Raw genomic sequence first — 17,576 nt, forward strand, 5'->3', positions numbered from 1 at the left:
TGGTCTCCCCCACCCTCTTCCCCCTCACGGCCCCTGGCTTCCTTCACCCACTGGTCACTCTCTCCCTCCGTCTCGCCGCTGATTTCCTTGTCCCTCAAACTTCCACCTTGGATCTAATTTTCCTCTTTTCCCCTCCACCTTATCTTTAATTTTTCTCTCCCTCCCTCAAACCTCCACCTTGTGTCTTAGTTTCCCTTTCTCCCTCAAACCCCTCCCTTGTCTGATTTCCTCCCTCCCTCAAGTCAAAGACTTCCACCTTGTGTCAACCCGCTTCCCCCACCCTTCATATTTCCCTGGCTTTTCTTCCTTGCTTTCTCCCGTCCCTTTAAAAGAGACGAACAAAAAGGAAGACACTGCAACCTTTAAGTCTTCCTGTTTTATTACTCAACGTTTTGGGGGATTTTTACAATTTTATATTGATATATAAAAGACGCACTTTTTATTCAATTTGGGGTTCGCCTCCCAGTGTTTCTCTTCAGTTAATTGTTTTTGTTGCGGGTTGGGGTTAAAGGGTTTCTCTCCCCACTCTGGATTTGTCAGCTCACCTCCCCAAAGCAGAGAGGAAAGGCCTTCCCGTATCTTTCTCTTCTCAATGTGTCGTCCGCACTCTCTCTCGTTTAATTCTTAACTAAAATCCTCAAAATAACCCACCTGTTCTGGAGGTGCAACATCGTTTTATTTAACTTGTCTTCTCTGTCCTTCCCTTTCTCTCTCTCTTTCTGTCTCTGGGCATCTTTTTTGGAAACGAGTACTTCCAAGGACATTGCTTTGTTTTCTTTCCCGAAACCCATCCCCTATTTTTTTGGGAGATCCCCGGGAAGGCGATTGGAAAGCAGAGAGCACGGTGTCTTCGATTTTTGTCCCCAGCAATTGTCCTCAGAAACCCACACATGGAATGAATGTCTCTGACCCCAGAGCCTTGTCGAGGGGTCTCTCACCTGGACAGCATCTTGGTGACTTCTGGACGAGTTTGTTTCTGCAGGCAGGAAAAGGCAAAGAGTGGAGAGGAAGGGACACGTTACTTTCTCTCCCCCTTCGAATCCACAGTGACTTCTCTCGGTGAAATGAAGAGGAAGGAGCGAGACGTTTCTTGCTGAATTTGAGCTGGACAACAGTTCTCGGTGAATTTGGGCTGCAGCGAGGCTCCTCTTCAGCTTTTATTTTCTGCCCACACCGACAAAGCTCGCCTGGCCTGGAGGAAAGAGGCAGGGTGGAACCTTCTGTCGAATACCCCGCGTTTTTGTTAGAAACCACAGCAAGCGAAAGAGACGCAAAGGGACCCAGGCGGCCATGGAGGGCCCAGGCCGACCTGGAGGTTACCGCCAGAGCCGGAGGTCCCGCTCCCAAAGGGACAGGGACAGGAAGCTGGCCGGCTCTGGGGCTCGGGAGAGCAGGCCTTACTCCCCGTCCTCGGGCTCCGAGAGGGAAGCAGGAGAGGGCCCGGCTTCTGGGACAGGCCCAGGACTTGGCCTTGGCCTGGGCTCCGGGCCTGGCTCGTCCAGGCCCCGTCCCCCCCGGCGTAGGAGGAAGGAGTCGACGTCCTGCGAGGAGGACATCATCGATGGGTTTGCTATCGCCAGCTTCCCGAGCCTGGAGGCACTAGAGGTGAGCTCTTCCCCTCCCAACACCCTCCTCTCTCTCTCATTATTAATGGTAATGTTGTGGTTGTCAATATTGTCTACACTTCATCTTGACCTCATCCCAGACCTCTTGCCCTCGTCCCCAAACTCTTGACCCTCAACCAACACCCCCGGTCCCGCCCCTGCCTTCTGACCTCCCCCACCCCCTCCCCGACCACCTCCCCCCGTCCCCAATCCCCATGTCCGACCTCCTCCTCCTCCTCCTGTCCCTGTCCCCCGCCTGCTCCCCACCCCGTCCCTGTGCCCGACGACCACCACCACCTTTCCCCCTTACCCCGTACCCGACCTCCTCCTCCTCCTCCTCCCCCTCACCCCGATCCCCGACCACCTCGTCCCCGTTCTTCCCCCCCAGTCCCCGTCCTCCTCCTCCTCGGCGGGGCGGGGCCACCGAATCCCTGTGCCTGACCACCACCTCCTCCCCCTCACCCTGTATTAGTTTCCCCCCACCGTCAGGTCAGGATATTGATAGTGTGGGATGGTGAGGGCGGGCGCAGAATTTCAGCAGCTGTAACGCCAATAAATGTCATGGTGGGCGGCTGTGTGGTAATGATGGTTAGTCTCCCTCTGTTAAAGGTTTGTGAGTGAACCTTCCTCACCCCTCTCCCATCCGAGGGAGGTGTCCTGTGGATATGTGACGCTTGCCTGTAGATCCTACGGGGAATGTGGGCTAAACCCCTATCGGGGAGGGGAGGGGGTAAGAAAGCCTGATGCCCGCAGTCGAGGTGTGTTTGGCTGGGGGGAGGGGGTTGCCATGCTGAAGGGGTTATTTGGATAACGGATGGGCGGGAATGCCCCAGCACTGCACGGATGGGCTGAAGGGCCTGTCTGTCTCCTGCACGATACTACCTGACATCGCCGCGCTGGAACGAAGCCCGATACGTGCTGCCCCCTCGAGTGTGTGACATTTTCTCGCGGTTTGGGTGGGTGGATTTGGCGGGGGAGGATGGTGGCAGCGGAAAGCTGGGAGAGCGTGAACGTAGAGGGCTCTCCCTGCAAATTGAGTCGGGGGCGCGGGGTGGGGTGGGGGGGCGGGGAGGGGTGGGATACAGGCAACATTGTCTATGAATCAGTTTGCCCCGAGGGGGAATGCCAGGCGCGGGTCTTCAAACCCAGTCTCAGGACGGGAATTTGTATAGCGCCACTTCGGTACAGTGCACTGTGCTGAGGGCTTTGCTGTGTTGGAGGAGGAGGAGGGTTGGAGAGCTGGTGGTCCACAGAGGGACCGGATCGTATGGGGAAGGGAATGGAGGGGGGTGGGGAGTGGTTTCACCAGGCCCTGGGGTGGGGTCCACGTGGGTGCTGATGAGAGTGGGCATCGCCAGCTAGGCCTGTCAGCAGTTACCCCTTGAGTCTGCGCGGTGGGGAGATGCCCGCGGTGCTGTTAGGGAGGGAGTTCCACGTCAGCGAGGGATTTGACCCAGCGGCAGCGAAGGAACAAGAGGGTTGAGTTCAGAGTGGGTGTAATATGCAGCTTGGAGGTGCTGATGCAGCTGGTCTTGCCCTCCTCGGCGGGTAGAGGCACTGTTGGCGAGTCTACACTGTGTGGTCTTGGAGATGCTGTCACTTTAGCTTAGTAGCGAAGGGAGTTCCCGGGGGAACCCAGTGCCACACGTGCAGGTTTTGTTTGGTGTCACCTCGCGCTGTTTTCCTTCAAACTGGGAGCCCCGGGGTGTTAAACCAGGGGCTGTCGGCCTTGTAGCCTCGGCCAGATTGGGTTAGACTAGCAGGCTGGTGGACGTCTGGGAAAGTCTGGGGTCTCGGCTTTTGTTTCTGGAGTTGCGAACCCAAGTTTGAGTCCCGCCTTGGCGTGTCCTTGGGCCATTGGCCTGTCCAGGGACTTGGCTAGTATCTTACCTGCTTCCCTACTCGAAGCTGGATTCCTCGCACCTGAGGCCGAGATGACCTGTTGGGATAAGTTAGTGTGACTCCTGAGTGGATGGGTAATTTGTGCTTTGCTTCTATTTGTATCATCCCCCCGAAAGCCTCTGATTTTTAAATCCTTCCCCTGCCCCCACTCCCCAGCCACTGCCAAATTGATTGCCCCTCTGCCTTAAAACCTTCTCTGAACCACCTCTGATGCCTGCCTTTAATTTGGAGCAGAGTTGGCCCTGAATAGTTGAAGCAGTCTCTGAAGAGTTTGAGTTTGACCAGCCTCGATCTGTTAACAGCCTTTTACAACTTTTCCCATTCCTTGGTTCACGCACGAGAGCGCTCTGTGCGTTTTGGGAACCCCTCACTCAGTCCCCAGATTAGTTCAGAGATACGTGTGTAGCTGTTTCTGTATCTGTCATCTTCTTCCCCCCTGCCCCCAAAAAAAAACTCTTCCCACAGAGAGCTCAGCCTTGAGCGGGGGGTGTTTATTAAAGATTGCAGTTGATAACAGTCACAGAGATGTTAACCACAACCGACGTAGCAGTAGACTCCAGGGCCACAAAGATGAGAGACTCAGCCAGACAAGTGGCGAATGTTTGGTGTCGGGGATGTGTGCAGTGACTGAGTTTGTTCAGGAGACCGGGGCGAGGCACCGCTATTGAAGGAGTCGCAGGACACAGTGACCCGAGCATGCGGGTGCATAGATCATTCAGAGCCGGGATGAGAGCCGTCTCTTTTCTCGTCGCTTTTGGCTTTGTCAATCGGGTGTTGAGTCCAAAAACCCTTTCTAAAACCCTGCGTTGTATCTTTCTCTGAGGAGGCCCCCTGGGGCTCCTGAGTCAGGCAGGGAAACCGTTGCAGGGGGGTGTTTGTGTGGATGCGCATTTGACCTCTGCCCATGGTGTTTGAGTGGCCGTCGCTCCCATCAGTCTCATTGTCTCTGTTAACTCAATCGTCGTTGTTCCCCAACCCTCTGGATCAGCACAACGTTCTCTCCAATCTTCAAACTCTGGGGGTTGACCACTCTTGTACGCTGAACCGGGACAAACCCAGAGCCCTGTCCTGGGGCTTTGGAAAGGGGTGCAGAGGGAGAGACTTGCTTGGATGGGTTCCCCGGGGGTGAGAGGTTTGGCTGGGAGGATGTGGACTAGCTGCCTTTGGTGTGAAAAGGCGGTGGGGGGGGTGGTGTTGGAATTTAATGGAGGCGATCTTAGCTTATGGCCTTCCCAGAGGCAGGAGGGTGGGGAAACCAGCCTGGGGACCCAGGGTGATTGGGGAAAGCGCCAGAGGGGGGAGACGAGAAGTGTTTCGAGGCAAGGTTGTGCTCACGAACATGTTTGCTGCGAAGGGTCGAGAGAAGCAGGTTCAATCGGAGCTTTCGCAAGGTGGGAGGTCAGAAGTGAGAAAAATTCACCAGATGGTATGGAGAGATCTGGGGCGGTTAGGGGGTAGTATTTGGGATGAAAGCGACAGACCTGCCCGTGCCAGCGACGTTGGGAGCCGAGCGTGGTTCTGCCAGCAGATGTCTACACTGTCAGCGTTCTCTAACTGCCGGACTGAAATCTTTTATAACGAGGAAGGCAGCGACCAGGGCAGGCCGTTGGCAGATGCAGTTTAGTGCTGAGAGAGATCAGGCCAGGGAGACATGGGTTCGAAAGAGTGCAGCAGCACAAGAGAAGGGTCCATGTGCATTGATTCCTGAAGGTGACCAGGACGGGCTAAAATATAAACACGAAAGGCCTTTTCTCAAAAGCGCTTGGCTGGGAGGAAGCATTTGGAACGCTGTGGCAGTGTTGTCGATCCTGAGGAGAGTAGGATTGCCCCTGGGGATAGGGTGTTGGTGTCGGGGAGTGTAATTATAACCCACAGGGCGGTTGCTTGGCTTCAAGAATAGCCCACACCCTCTTCTTAATTGAATCCACACACAGTCACGATCACGTTGATGTCTGTTCACTCTGTACGAGAAGTCTTGAGGCTGCGCGAGCGAGAGAGAGAATGGGACCCGTTTCCGTTTGTCTGCTCGGAGCTAGCAAGCACTGCAAATGCTGGAGTCGGAGACAACACAGCGCAGGGCTGGAGGAACACAGCATCAGAGGAGCAGGAAAGTCGCCGTCTCGCGTTTGCGCCCTTCAGGAACAGTAGACTTTCCTGCTCCTCTGCTGCCCGACCCGCTGTGTTGACTCCTGTTTGTCTGCCAGTCTCCCACGTTCGAGGTTTCAGTGCGTGTGAAAGCCTAGCCCAGAGCTCCTGAACGCATGGCTCAGCAGGAGGATTGCGTAGTGTCTTTCTATGCACCCCAGACCACCACCCTCTTCCCGATCCTGCCCTGCTTCACAGTCACGTTGTGGTGACCCTACACGCATTCTTCATCGTCCTTAACCCTCCGTCTCTCCTGGCGGGTGCCAAACCCGAATCCAGCAGTTTTCACGTGGTGCTGCAGTGTTTTTTTTTGTGCAGAGGGAATGTTTTCACACTGTTTGTAATAAGGACAGAAGGAGCAGGCATAGGGCCATTCAGTCCCTCGAGCCAGATCTGTGGCCTAACTCCATATGTCTGCCTTTGGCACATGCCTTAAACCTGAGACATTTTTATTAAGCAATGGAATTGGCATCGACTGCTGTTTTAAGGAAACAAATTCCAAACCTCCGCTGTGTGTAGAAGTGTTTTTTTTTAATCATCTGTCCTGAACGGCCTAGCCCTAATTCTTAGACTATGCGCTTGGTTCTGGAATCTTTAACCAGTGGAAATAGTCTGTCTACCCTGTCTTTTCCTGTTAACTATCCTGAAGACCTCGATTCAATCACCCATTAATCTTCGAAAGTCCGGAGAATGAAGGCCTAATTTGTCTGATCTGTCCTCAGCCTAACTCCTGAAGTCTGGCTCTTGCTCTCTTAACTCCGTCCAGGGTCAAAACATCCTTTTGCCCAGATCTGTTCTCAGTGGGGTCTAACTCTGGTACTGCAGCGTAACGCCTGTTTTCCTTGTACTCCAGCCCGTTTCGATCTGAAGGCCAGCGTTCCGTTAGCCTTCTGGACTATTTTCTGCACTTCCATCTCATTGGGCACCCACTGTGTTTTTAAAAAATACTCTGATCTACCCTCTCTCTGGTCTGAAATGGATGGCACTTGCTTAATGTACAGTCGACTTGCCACAGCTTTGCCTATTCGTCGAATTTATCAATATCCTGTTGCACTTCTCGTCAACGCTGTCAGCAATGCAGCTCAATTTGTCACCAGCACATTTGGATATTTGGTGTTTTATGCCATTGTCGAAGTTGTGAATGGATCTTGTGATTAATTGAGGCCTCTACACTCATCCCTGCAGCGCACTGCTAGTCAAGTCTTGCCAATTTGAGTGCCTACTCATTATTCCGATGCTGTTTTCTGCCACTCAACTAGTTTCCTGCCCACATCAGCAAATTGCCATCAGTTCTGTGGGCTTCCACCTTAGCTAACAGCATCTCGTGTGGGACTTTATCACAAGCCTTCAATTTACGTAGCAGTCGTCCATCAACTTACCTCTGTCACTTCCTCAGGAAACCTGAGGTTTGTCAGGGATGACCTACCCATTGTGAATCCACCCTGACTCTCCCTGATTAACTGAAATTCTTCGACATGATCCATTACCTTATCCTCGATTATAGATTCCTGACAATTACCCCACCCATAGATGTTTGGCGAACTGTTCTGTAAATCCCTGGCTTCCCTCTGCCTTTAACAAGCAGGTTTCCAATCCAGAGTTGTAGCTCCTGAATCCAGGGAACTCTGGAAGATTGTGGTTAGGGCATTGTGCTGTCCTTTATCACACAGGGACAGAAACGGTCAGGTCCTGGAGATTTGTCACTCTTCAGTTCCATTCATTTCCCCAATATCGATGATTGACTTGAGCTGATTTTAGTCCAACCCCATCCCGATCCTCTGTAATAGAGTCATAGAGATGTACAGTGCAGAAACAGACCCTTCCGTCCAACTTGCCCAACAGAGATCCTAAATTAATCCAGTCCCATTTGCCAGCATTGGACCCATATCCCTCTAAACCCTTCCTATCCACGCCCCCATCCAGATGCCTTTTAAATGTTGTAACTGTACCAGTCTCCTCCACTTCCTCTGGCAGCTTGTTCCATACACACACCACCCTCTGTGTGGAAAAATTTGCCCCTTGGATCCATTTTAAATTGCTCCCATCTCACCTTAAAGGTATGCCCTCTAATTTTGGACTCCCACGCCCCTGGCAAAAATCGTTGTCAGCTTACCCCATCCATGCCCCTCATGATTTTGTAAACCTCTAAGATCACCCGTCAGCCTCTCCCTGCAGCACAAACCCTCCAACCCTGGTCATGTCCTTGTAAATCTTTTCTGAACCCTTTCAAGTTTCACAATGACCTTCTTGCAGCAGGCAGTATTCCAAAAGTGGCCTGACCAGTGTCCTGTACAGCCGCAACATGACCCTCCTAACTCCTACACTCAACACACTGACCAAGCGTCCCAAACACCACCTTCACAGCTCTGTCTACCTGCGACTCCACTTCCAAGGAACTATGTACCTGCACCCCAAGGTGTCTTTGTTCAGCAACACTCCCCAGGACCTTACCATTAAGAGTATAAGTCCTGCCCTGATGTGCCTTTCCCCAAAATGCAGCGCCTCACGTTTATCTAAATTAAACTCCATCTGTCACTCCTCAGCCCATCTGATCAAGGCCCCGTGGTACTCTGAGGTAACCTTCCTCACTGCCCAGAAACCTCCACTTTTGGTGTATTCTGTGAACTTACTAAACAAAAACTCCTCTGTTCACCTCCAAACCATTTATATACACGAGGAAAAGCAGTGGGCCCAGCACCGATCCTTATGGCACACCAAATTTCTTTGAGACTTCTGGGAAGCTGTCCTCCTCTTCTGCCGTGATAGTGAAGGAAAATATGTCTGTCGATGGAAAGTATGTAGAGCATGTCTGTCATTTCCCCGCGAAATTGTCGATACCCTCCCTCTCAGCGTTTACTCAATAGTACTCTTGACCAGCCACATTCACGTTGTGGAGCTGTAAAATCTCCTCTTGTTGGATTTTAGGTCCCTTGCAAGTTTCCTTTCATTAGCTGTTGTGTTGGTCTTTATATCGGTCCTGCTCTGTGGGATCTGTATTGTTCATGTTTTTATAAGCCCTCGAATTTTATACTGTCCCACACTGCCTTCGTTGTCTGTAGCTGTTTTATTTTAAGGTGGAGTTCTCCCCTCTCATGCTTCTGAATAGCATTAAACGTTTCTTTGGTCATTCTCTACTGTAGCTCTGTCATTTCTCCTGTTAGCAGAGCTTCCCGGCTTACTGCGAAGAGTCTCTGCCTCGTCCCTTTCAGGTCTGCCTTATTTGAATCCAAAATTCTGGTATCCGGTCTTCACTTATCTCTTAAAAATGCTACGTGAAACGTGGATTATGTTATGATCGCTGTTTAACAAACGCTCGAGAACTGCCAGGTCACTAATTGAACCAGGCTCGTTGCTAGATCCAATATTGTTTGCCCCTTTGTGTAGGGTGCAGGCTCATAGTTCCTTGAAAGTGGAGTCGCAGGTAGACAGGCTGGTGAAGAAGGTGTTTGGTATCTTGCCTCTATTGGTCAGTGCATTGAATATAGGCGTTGGGACGCCATATTGTGGCTGTACGGGACATTGGTTAGGCCACTTTTGGAATGCTGCCTCCTACAGGAAGGATGTTGTGAAACTTGAAAGGGTTGAAGGAAATTGCCAGGGTTGACGGGTTTGAAAGGCTGAATAGATTGGGGCTATTTTCCTTGGACCATCTGAGGCTGAGGGGTGACCTTTTATAGAGGTTTATAAAATCATGCGTAGGGTAAATAGACGAGGTTTTTTTTCCCCAGGGGTGGGGGAGCCCAAAACTGGAGGGGCATAGGTTTAAGCTGAAAGGGGGAAAGGGACCCGAGGGGCAACGTTTTCACACAGAGGGTGGTGCGTGTATGGAACGAGGAAGTGGGTAGGGGCTGATACAGTTACAACATTTACAAGGCATCTGGATGGGATGTGGTTAGGAAGGGTTTATGGGCCCAATGCTGGCAAATGGGACTGGATTGATTTAGGAAATCTGGTTGGCCTGGATGAGTTGGACGGAAGGGTCTGTTTCCGTGCTTTACGTCTCTATGGTGAGGGTGATTAGGAGGAGAAAGCCCCACTGCCCTTGGAGCCTGCTCCACTATTCAACAATTCTCTCTCTGGTCTCAATTCGACTTTCCTGTCTACATCTCGCCCCACTCAATCAAATATCTCTGTCACTCGGTGTTCAAATTCTTCCTTAACTCTGTCTGACGCAGCAAATCCCTCGTTCTAGATTCCTACGGGGGCTCAGAAGCTCTTGGCCTCAGTAATTTCTGGGGGAATTGCTCGGGTCTGGCAGCATCCGCGGAAAGAGGAGCTGTTAATGTAGCAGGTCCGATACAATGCTGCTTCAGGCGTTGCAAAGAAGGTCATGCCAGACTCTGTTCCTCTCTTCTCAGACCTACTGTGTTTCTCCAGCATTCAGTTTTTGTTTTAGATCTCACGCAGCGTTTTATGTCTACCTCCTGCCCTCTGCCAGCCTTCCCAAATCTTGTCTGTGCCAATAAAGCTGGTTTGCACCCTCTCCAAGGCTCAGCCTCACCGCCCCCACTAAGTTGCAGAGTCTAGCGCTCAGACAAAGCCAGTGTGAAGTGCCAGTGATAAGGCAGCAGAGATTGGTCATCAGAAATTGAACTGCAGGTTGCACACTCCCCAGGCTGGTGAGAAACTCATGGGATCTGTCCATCAGAGGCTAGAACATTGGCAGCCTTCCCGTGATACCCTGGACATTTTTGACCAGAGCAAGTAGGTTGTCGGCAGTGGAAGAGTTGCTGTCTCCAGAGCGAATTTCCATCACTACCCTGTTAACCGCTATGTTTCTCTCTGTGCCTATCTCTCTCTCTCCCTGTCTCTGCCTCCCTCACTCCCAATGACAGACTGAGTTCCATCTGGCCAGATGTGAGGTATTGCATTATCTGGTACAACGGGCCAGTTACAAGTTGGGCCTTGGGTAGTGTTGTAGAACCCAGAGACCTAGGGGTTCAGGGACATAATTCTTTGGAGTTTGCGTCATATATAGACAGGGCAGTTAAGGCGTTCGGCACGCTTGCTTCATTGCTCCGTCCTTGGAGTTCAGGAGTTGGGGACATCACGTTGCGGTTGTGCAGGACATTGGTGAAGCCTGTTCTGGAGCACTGTGTCCAGTTCTGGTTGCCCTGTTACAGGAACGATATAATTAAGCTGGAGAAGGTTAAAAGACATTTACCAGGATGTTGCCAAGAGTGGAAGGTTTGAGTTTTAAGGAGAGGCTGAATAGGCTGGGACTTTTTCACCGGAACGTAGGAGGTTGAGTCTTGACCTTACGGAGGTTTAATAAAATCACAAGGGGTATGGATAAGGTGAATGGCAAGGTCTCTTTTCCCTAGGGTGGGACATTTCGAGACAGCTGGGCATATTTTTAAGGTGAGGAGAGAGATTTAAAAAAGACATTGGGGCATTTTTTTAAACACAGGGTGGTTCGTGTGTGGAATGAACTTCCTGAGGAAGTGGTGGATGTGGGTAGTTAACAACGTTTAAACAACGTTTAGATAAGTACACAAACAGGAGGTGGAAGTAGTTTGGGATTATGGTGGGCACGCACTGGTTGGGCCAAAGGGTCAGTTTCCATGCCGTATGAGTCTGTGACCTGTTCTCTGAATTTCCTTACTGAGGGGGTGGGGAGTCTTTGAAATTCTCTCCTGCAGAAGTCCTCATGGGATGTTAGAATCATAGAATAGAGTCCCCACGGTGTGGAAAGAGGCCATTCAGCCCACTGAGTCTGCCCCAACTGTCTGAATAGGATCACACAGACCCACAGCACCGCCCCCCCACCCCCAAAAAAAACCTCTATTCTCTGTAACCCTGCATTTTCCCACGGCCAATCCACCCTAACCTGCACATCCCTGGGCACTATGGGATATAGCATAGCCAATCCACCCTAACCTGCACATCCCTGGGCACTATGGGATATAGCATAGCCAATCCACCCTAACCTGCACATCCCTGGGCACTACGGGACAATTTAGCACGGCCAATCCCACCCTAACCTGCACATCCCTGGGCACTACGGGACCATTTAGCACGGCCAATCCACCCTAACCAGCGCATCCCTGGGCACAATGGGACAATATAGCACGGCCAATCCACCCTAACCTGCGCATCCCTGGGCACTACGGGACAATTTCCCACGGCCAATCCACCCTAACCCGCACATCCCTGGGCCCTACGGGATGATTTCCCACGGCCAATCCACCCTAACCTGCACATCTTTGGACTGTTGAGAGGGAACTAGAGCACCTAGAGGAATCCCACGCAACCGCACGAGAACGTTGAAACTCCACGCTGACGGTCGCCTGAGGGTGGAACCCCGGTCGCCTGAGGGTGGAACCCAGGTCCCCTGGTGCTGTGAGGGAGTAGTACTAGGCACTGAGCCTGTTGGAGAGGCCAGTGTATATTCCCCATCTGTAATTGCCCCCTGAGAAGGCAGAGGGAAGTCTGACACCGCCCACAGGGACAAGGGCAGGTGCACTTACTGCAAGTGCCCCTTGAATCCTTCCGCCACTGTCCCTGTCCGACAGCTGCGTCAGCAAGTTTAAGTCTGCGAGGAGGAGGGAGCTGAGGCATACCCCAGCTGATGGGGCCTGTCTGAGCATCCAGTCCGACCACTTCCTCTTGTGGCTGTGACATGAGCGAGTCTCGCTACCTCTTCCCGTGGGCCTCGAGAAAAGAAGTTGACAGTTTTACTGCTCTGTAGCCACCTTCCCCCTCGTCCACACAAACCCCTCCCAGCCCCTCGCCCTCCCCTTAGGTTATGCCCCAGATAGCTGGTCCATCAGGGTTCCCCAACTGAATCTCGTCTCTCTCTTTCCTGTGCAGCACCTCCAATAAAGCTGCCAGGTTATTTCGCACGTACATGTGGTCTGTGGTCTCTTGCTGTAAGCTGCTACGATTCAGGTGTAATGTCACCACCCTCCGAGCCCTCCTTATCAGAGTTTACCATTTCCTACACCCAGGTGAACGTGCTTGTGAGCAGTTGACTTCTGGAGGCCTCTGCGAAACACCAGGGCCCGGCCAGGGACTCGATACGTCCTGTTCCGATCACGTCGGTCCCTGGTCGCTCCTTGGTGTTTTCCCCCACTCTCGTTCCCTTCGAGCAGCCAGTGCCGAAGGTAATCCCGACCGACGTTCTGAGTTTGATCTCTGTCAAAGTCTCGCTCTCAAAGCTCTCCAGTTGGCAGTGCAAACTTGCCTTTTACCAGAAGGAACCTGTCATCTGTGGGGCTGCATGTGACTCCAGACCTGCAGTATTATCACCGCCTTACAGCGTGGAAACAGGCCCTTCAGCCATGCCGACCAACAAATATCAAACCAGTCCCCCTTGCGTGCGCTTGGTGCTTAGCACAGTACCCTTTGTGGCTGACTTTCGCTGTCCTCTGGGTATCATCAGTTCAAGTGTCAAGAAGGATCACCTGTTAAACCTGGCTGTGTCAGGGGGGGGTCGGCCGTTGCATTCCACAACGTAGAGGGAAATGATTTACCCCATGTGCTGGGCGAGTGCTAGTTGTCTGGTAGATGTGATGAAAGATTGCACTAGTTAAGGACGGGCGACAGTTAACTGCTAAGGCCTGCTTTCCGCTTTAAACCGGGCGGGTGGGTTCTGGGCGGGGACGTTGTCCTGTCAATTTCGCCTGCGGCAGTCGCTATTATGTTTGAGTTGAAACCGGGCACAGCGTGCATGCCCCTCGTCCGGGGGCCCTGTGGATTAGAACTTGTTAGCTCCCGGGAGGAGTTTGTACCAAACTCTGTGCGACAAGGGCGATGCCGACCGTGACCAACCGGCTTGTGCTCCGGGTGGAAATCCCTCTGCGCGTGCGAATTGAGGGTGGTCACTCAGCTTCAGGTCTTCATTCAAAGGGCCCTGAGCTTGGATGTATCCCAGCAGCGACCCGTTGGATCCAGCGCCTGGACCTTCCAGCTGCTTTCCCATACACCGTCTCTGATCTCTCCTGGGACCTCTGTTCCTCACTGCGCGCGCGTTTTCTCTCTCTCCCCGTGCGCGCGTGCTCTCCCTGCCCTTCAGTCGGGGGGGGTGCGCTCTCGCACAAACACACGCTCCTCAGGTGTCGTGTGGCCCCGGGAGAAGCTGCAGAGCAGGAGTGACCGTCCCAGCCACCTCCCGATGCTTCCCACCCCCGGCCCCAACTGTCTCTCGCACCCAGCCTAGCTTTGCAGATGTGGTATCCGGCTGAGCTGCGAAGCACGAGGTGTGAAGCGTCAGCTTGCTTGCAAGAAATTGCTTATGCGGGCTGCCCTTCAAGGCCGCTGATAGCTGCAGGAGGGGCCCTCCCCGTCTGAGCCCCTGCGAATCCTTCCCCACCAAAATGTTCCCTTTCGATCGACCCTCCCTCCCGTCGCGCCCTGAGGCAGCACCTTCCAGGACCCGAACCACTCGTTGCAATTTGTAAAAACATGAAATTCTCCTCTTGTTGCTGATGTAAATCTGAGAGAGGGAGACCCCAGTGCGTCCAAACCATGTTCTTAGAGCCTGTCATCCCTAGAGCTGTTCTCTGCATCCTTCCTCCGTCGGAAGAAGTTGGGAGTTAGAAGCAGGAGTAAATCCTTTGAGCCCGCGCTGCGTTTTCAGGAAGCTGTACCGTGTCCAGTCCTGGCCGCCCTGCTTTCGGGAGGATGTTATTAACTCGGAAAGGGTGCAGAAGAGATTTACCAAGATGTTGCCGGGACTGGAGAGCTTGAGTTATAAGGAGAGGCTGAATAGGCTGGGACTTTCTTCACTGGAGCATAGGAAGGGTGACTTTATAGAGATTTATAAAGTCATGAGGGGCATGGTTAAAGTAAATCCCAAAGGCTCTTTTCCTCGAGTGGGGGAGATCGAAACGACGGGGACATATTTTTAAAGGCAAGAGGGGCAAGATTTAGAAGGGACCTGATGGGCAGCTTTTACACACAGAAGGTGGTTCGTGTGTGGAACAGCTGTCAGAGGAAATGGTAGATGTAGGTACAGCTGCAGCACTTAAAGACATTTGGACAGGTACGGGGACAGGAAAGGTTTCTCAGGGAATGGGGTGAACTCCAGCAAGTGGGACTGGGTGAATTTGGGGAAACCTGGACGTGCTGAGAGAAGTTCGCTGCATCTCTGTCTTAAACAGGTGACCTCTTATTTTTAAACAGTGACTGCCTCGTTCTAGATTCCTCCCCACTTCCAGCCTGTTGAGACACCACCCACCCCACCAACACCCCCAAAAAAAGACGACCATCTCACTACAGGTATTCATTGAATAAGCCGTCTCTGAGCCACATCCTGCGTACAGGAGACCTCTCGGTGGCTCAATGGTTAGCACTGGTCCCTCACAGTGCCAGGGAGCCAGCTTCCGTTCACGTTCTCCCCGTGTCTGCCTGCGTTTCCTCCCACAGTCCCACACAGTGTGCAGGTTCGGTGGATTGGCCAGGCTAAATTGCCCCGTAGTCTCCAGGGAAGTGCAGGCAAAGTAGGTTAGCCATGGGAAATGCAGGGACAGGGTGTGGGGCTGGTCTCGATGGGCTGAATGGCCTCTCGACGCACTGTAGACGTTCCTGAGTACGCAGTATCCCAGATGTGCGCTTTCCACTTGCCCTGGATGACTGAAGTGTACCCTCTCTGATTTTCTATCGGTTTTTCTCGTAATTAGCCACAACGATCCATCCACTTTCCGAATTTCCTCGCGGCAGTATTCTGGTGATACCGAAGCCGGTATTTTATCAGCTCTGTCATAACCCCTTCGATAAAAGCAAAAATGCTGGAGATCTGAGTTAAAAGCCACTGTTGGAAACACAGTAGGTCTGACAACATCCATGAAGAGACGAACAGTTAATATTTTGGCTCCTGTCTTTGTCTTTGAGTATCTGTTGTACTTGAAACATTTTTTAGAGTCATACGGCATGGAAACAGACCCTTCGGTCCATCCAGTCCATGCCGACCATAATCCCAAACTAAACTAGTCCCAGAGATAGTAGGAACTGCAGATGCTGGAGAATCTGAGATAACAAGGTGTAGAGCTGGATGAACACAGCAGGCCAAGCAGCATCAGAGGAGCAGGAAAGCTGACGTTTCGGGTAGGGTCACTCTTCAGCCTCCGACACTCCAGAGAAAATAGCCCCCAGCCTCCTCTGAAAACTCAAACCCTGTTTTCCTGGTAAATCTCTTCTGAACCCTCTCGAGCTTAATGACATCCTTCCAATAACAGGGACCAGAACTGGACACAGTGCTCCAGAAGAGGCCTCACCAATGCCCTGTTACCTTTTCTCTTCACCGATGCTGGCAGATTTGCTGAGTTTTTTATTTCTCAGCACTTTGTGCCTGACAGAACCTTGCTGATGTTTTACCCTGTAAAGCCCAGAATGTTGCTTCCTTCATGAACTGCCCTCTGGATCTAGCCTGCCCCTTCAGTGATTTGTGCATGTTTGCTTGCTTTAGACTTGTCTCAGTGTTTCTCTCACCAGACTGAATCACTTCGCCCTTTGTGATAGTTTCATCCGTCGTACCTCTGCCTACTCTGCAAAGCTGTCCACATCCTCCCACTGTCCACCTTTTGTTTGCCACCCGGTTCCCAAAGCCTTGTGTTGTCTCCCGCACTATGAGTGGTGCCTTGCCCTCACGCTCCCAGCTCTGAAAACACAGGCCACGGAGTGCAAGGGTCCCCGACGATGCTTCGGGACCCACGTTGTTTCCCAGTCCGTGTGGGAGCGAAACGGAGGAAATACGCGCAGGCCATTCAGCCCTTTTGAGCCTGCTCCGCCATTGGGTATGATCATGGCTGACCATCCGACCGGATACCCTGTCCCTGCTTTCTCCCCAAACCCTTCGGCCTTGCCTCGCCATACTCTCTCCCCCTCGCCACATAACCTGCTATTTCTCTGCCTGTTGGCAGACTCCCCTTCAAGTGAGCCATGTGTCTCAAAAACTTATGGCAGCAGGTAGTTATTCTCTGGGGAAAGGCGTTTTTCTTATTCCCTGTCCGTGACTTTCTCAATGTTGGACGTCGGCGAGGGCCAGGGCCGTCATTCCCGCCTCCCAACGGGTGGGAAGCTCGGGAATCGAAGCAGAGAGGTGGAGGTCGTCGTCAAATTCGGAAAGTAGCTTGACTCAATGGGAAACGAAAGCCACGTGGGTTAGATTAACCATGGAGGGCCTGTCCGGAGGCCCCGTCAGAGCGAGACGGGCATGTGGGCAGAGGATGCTCAGAACTGGCTAGGCGGGCAGAAGGACGGAAGGTGATGGCTATGTCGTTGGGAGCTAAGCGTAGGTAGACAGAGCGTCTTGGAAGTTTAGATCCGACTGCTTTGTCCTGAAGAGAGCTGAAGGACAAGGTGATGGGAAGAAAACCCCCAGGGAGGGAGAAGCGGGGTTTGCATGGGCAGAGGGCACTGAGACGTGGACTGAGGACAAGGAGGGCAGCAACTCAGCCTTCCGGCTTTCAACACAATCGCACCAGATCGGATGCTCCAGTGTCTGTTACCTGCCCTATCCCCCAGAACCCTGCGCACCATCTGTAATCCAAAATTGATCAACTTGCAAACGTGCTCGAACTCTGAGCTTCTGCTGCCATCCGGGGTAGAGGATCCCAATGATTCACCACCCTCTAAGGAGGCTCGGTGGTTAGCACCACTGCCTCACAGAACCACCCTCGGGCGACTGTGTGGAGTTTGCACATTCTCCCCGTGTCTGCGTGGGTTTCCTCCGGGTGCTCTGGTTTCCTCCCACAGTCCAAAGATGTGCAGGTTAGGGTGGATTGGCCGTGCTAAATTACCCCATAGTGTTCAGGGATGTGCAGGCTAGGTGTGTTAGCCATGGTAAATTACCCATAGTGACCAGGGATGTGCAGGCGAGGGTGCGTCAGTCGTGGTAAATTACCCATAGTGACCAGGGATGTGCAGGTTAGGGTGGATTGGCCGTGCTAAATTACCCATAGTGACCAGGGATGTGCAGGCTAG

The 17,576-nt window shown here is 52.5% G+C and overlaps 1 protein-coding gene across 1 annotated transcript in view; it reads left to right on the forward strand.

The window, feature by feature from the left end:
- The first annotated feature begins 6 nt into the window (after positions 1–6).
- LOC125481711 (autism susceptibility gene 2 protein-like) overlaps positions 7–17,576 on the forward strand; it is a 19,129-nt gene continuing 1,559 nt past the window's right edge. Inside the window, exon 1 of the mRNA XM_048593600.1 lies at positions 7–1,605. Within this exon, the coding sequence (XP_048449557.1) occupies positions 1,291–1,605 (315 nt within the window). The 5' untranslated portion in view covers positions 7–1,290. The remainder of the gene's footprint in view (positions 1,606–17,576) is intronic.

This window comes from Rhincodon typus, unplaced genomic scaffold, assembly GCF_021869965.1.
Source record: "Rhincodon typus isolate 14 unplaced genomic scaffold, sRhiTyp1.1 hic_rhity00003225, whole genome shotgun sequence".
In the NCBI taxonomy this organism is placed as follows: Eukaryota; Metazoa; Chordata; class Chondrichthyes; order Orectolobiformes; family Rhincodontidae; genus Rhincodon; species Rhincodon typus.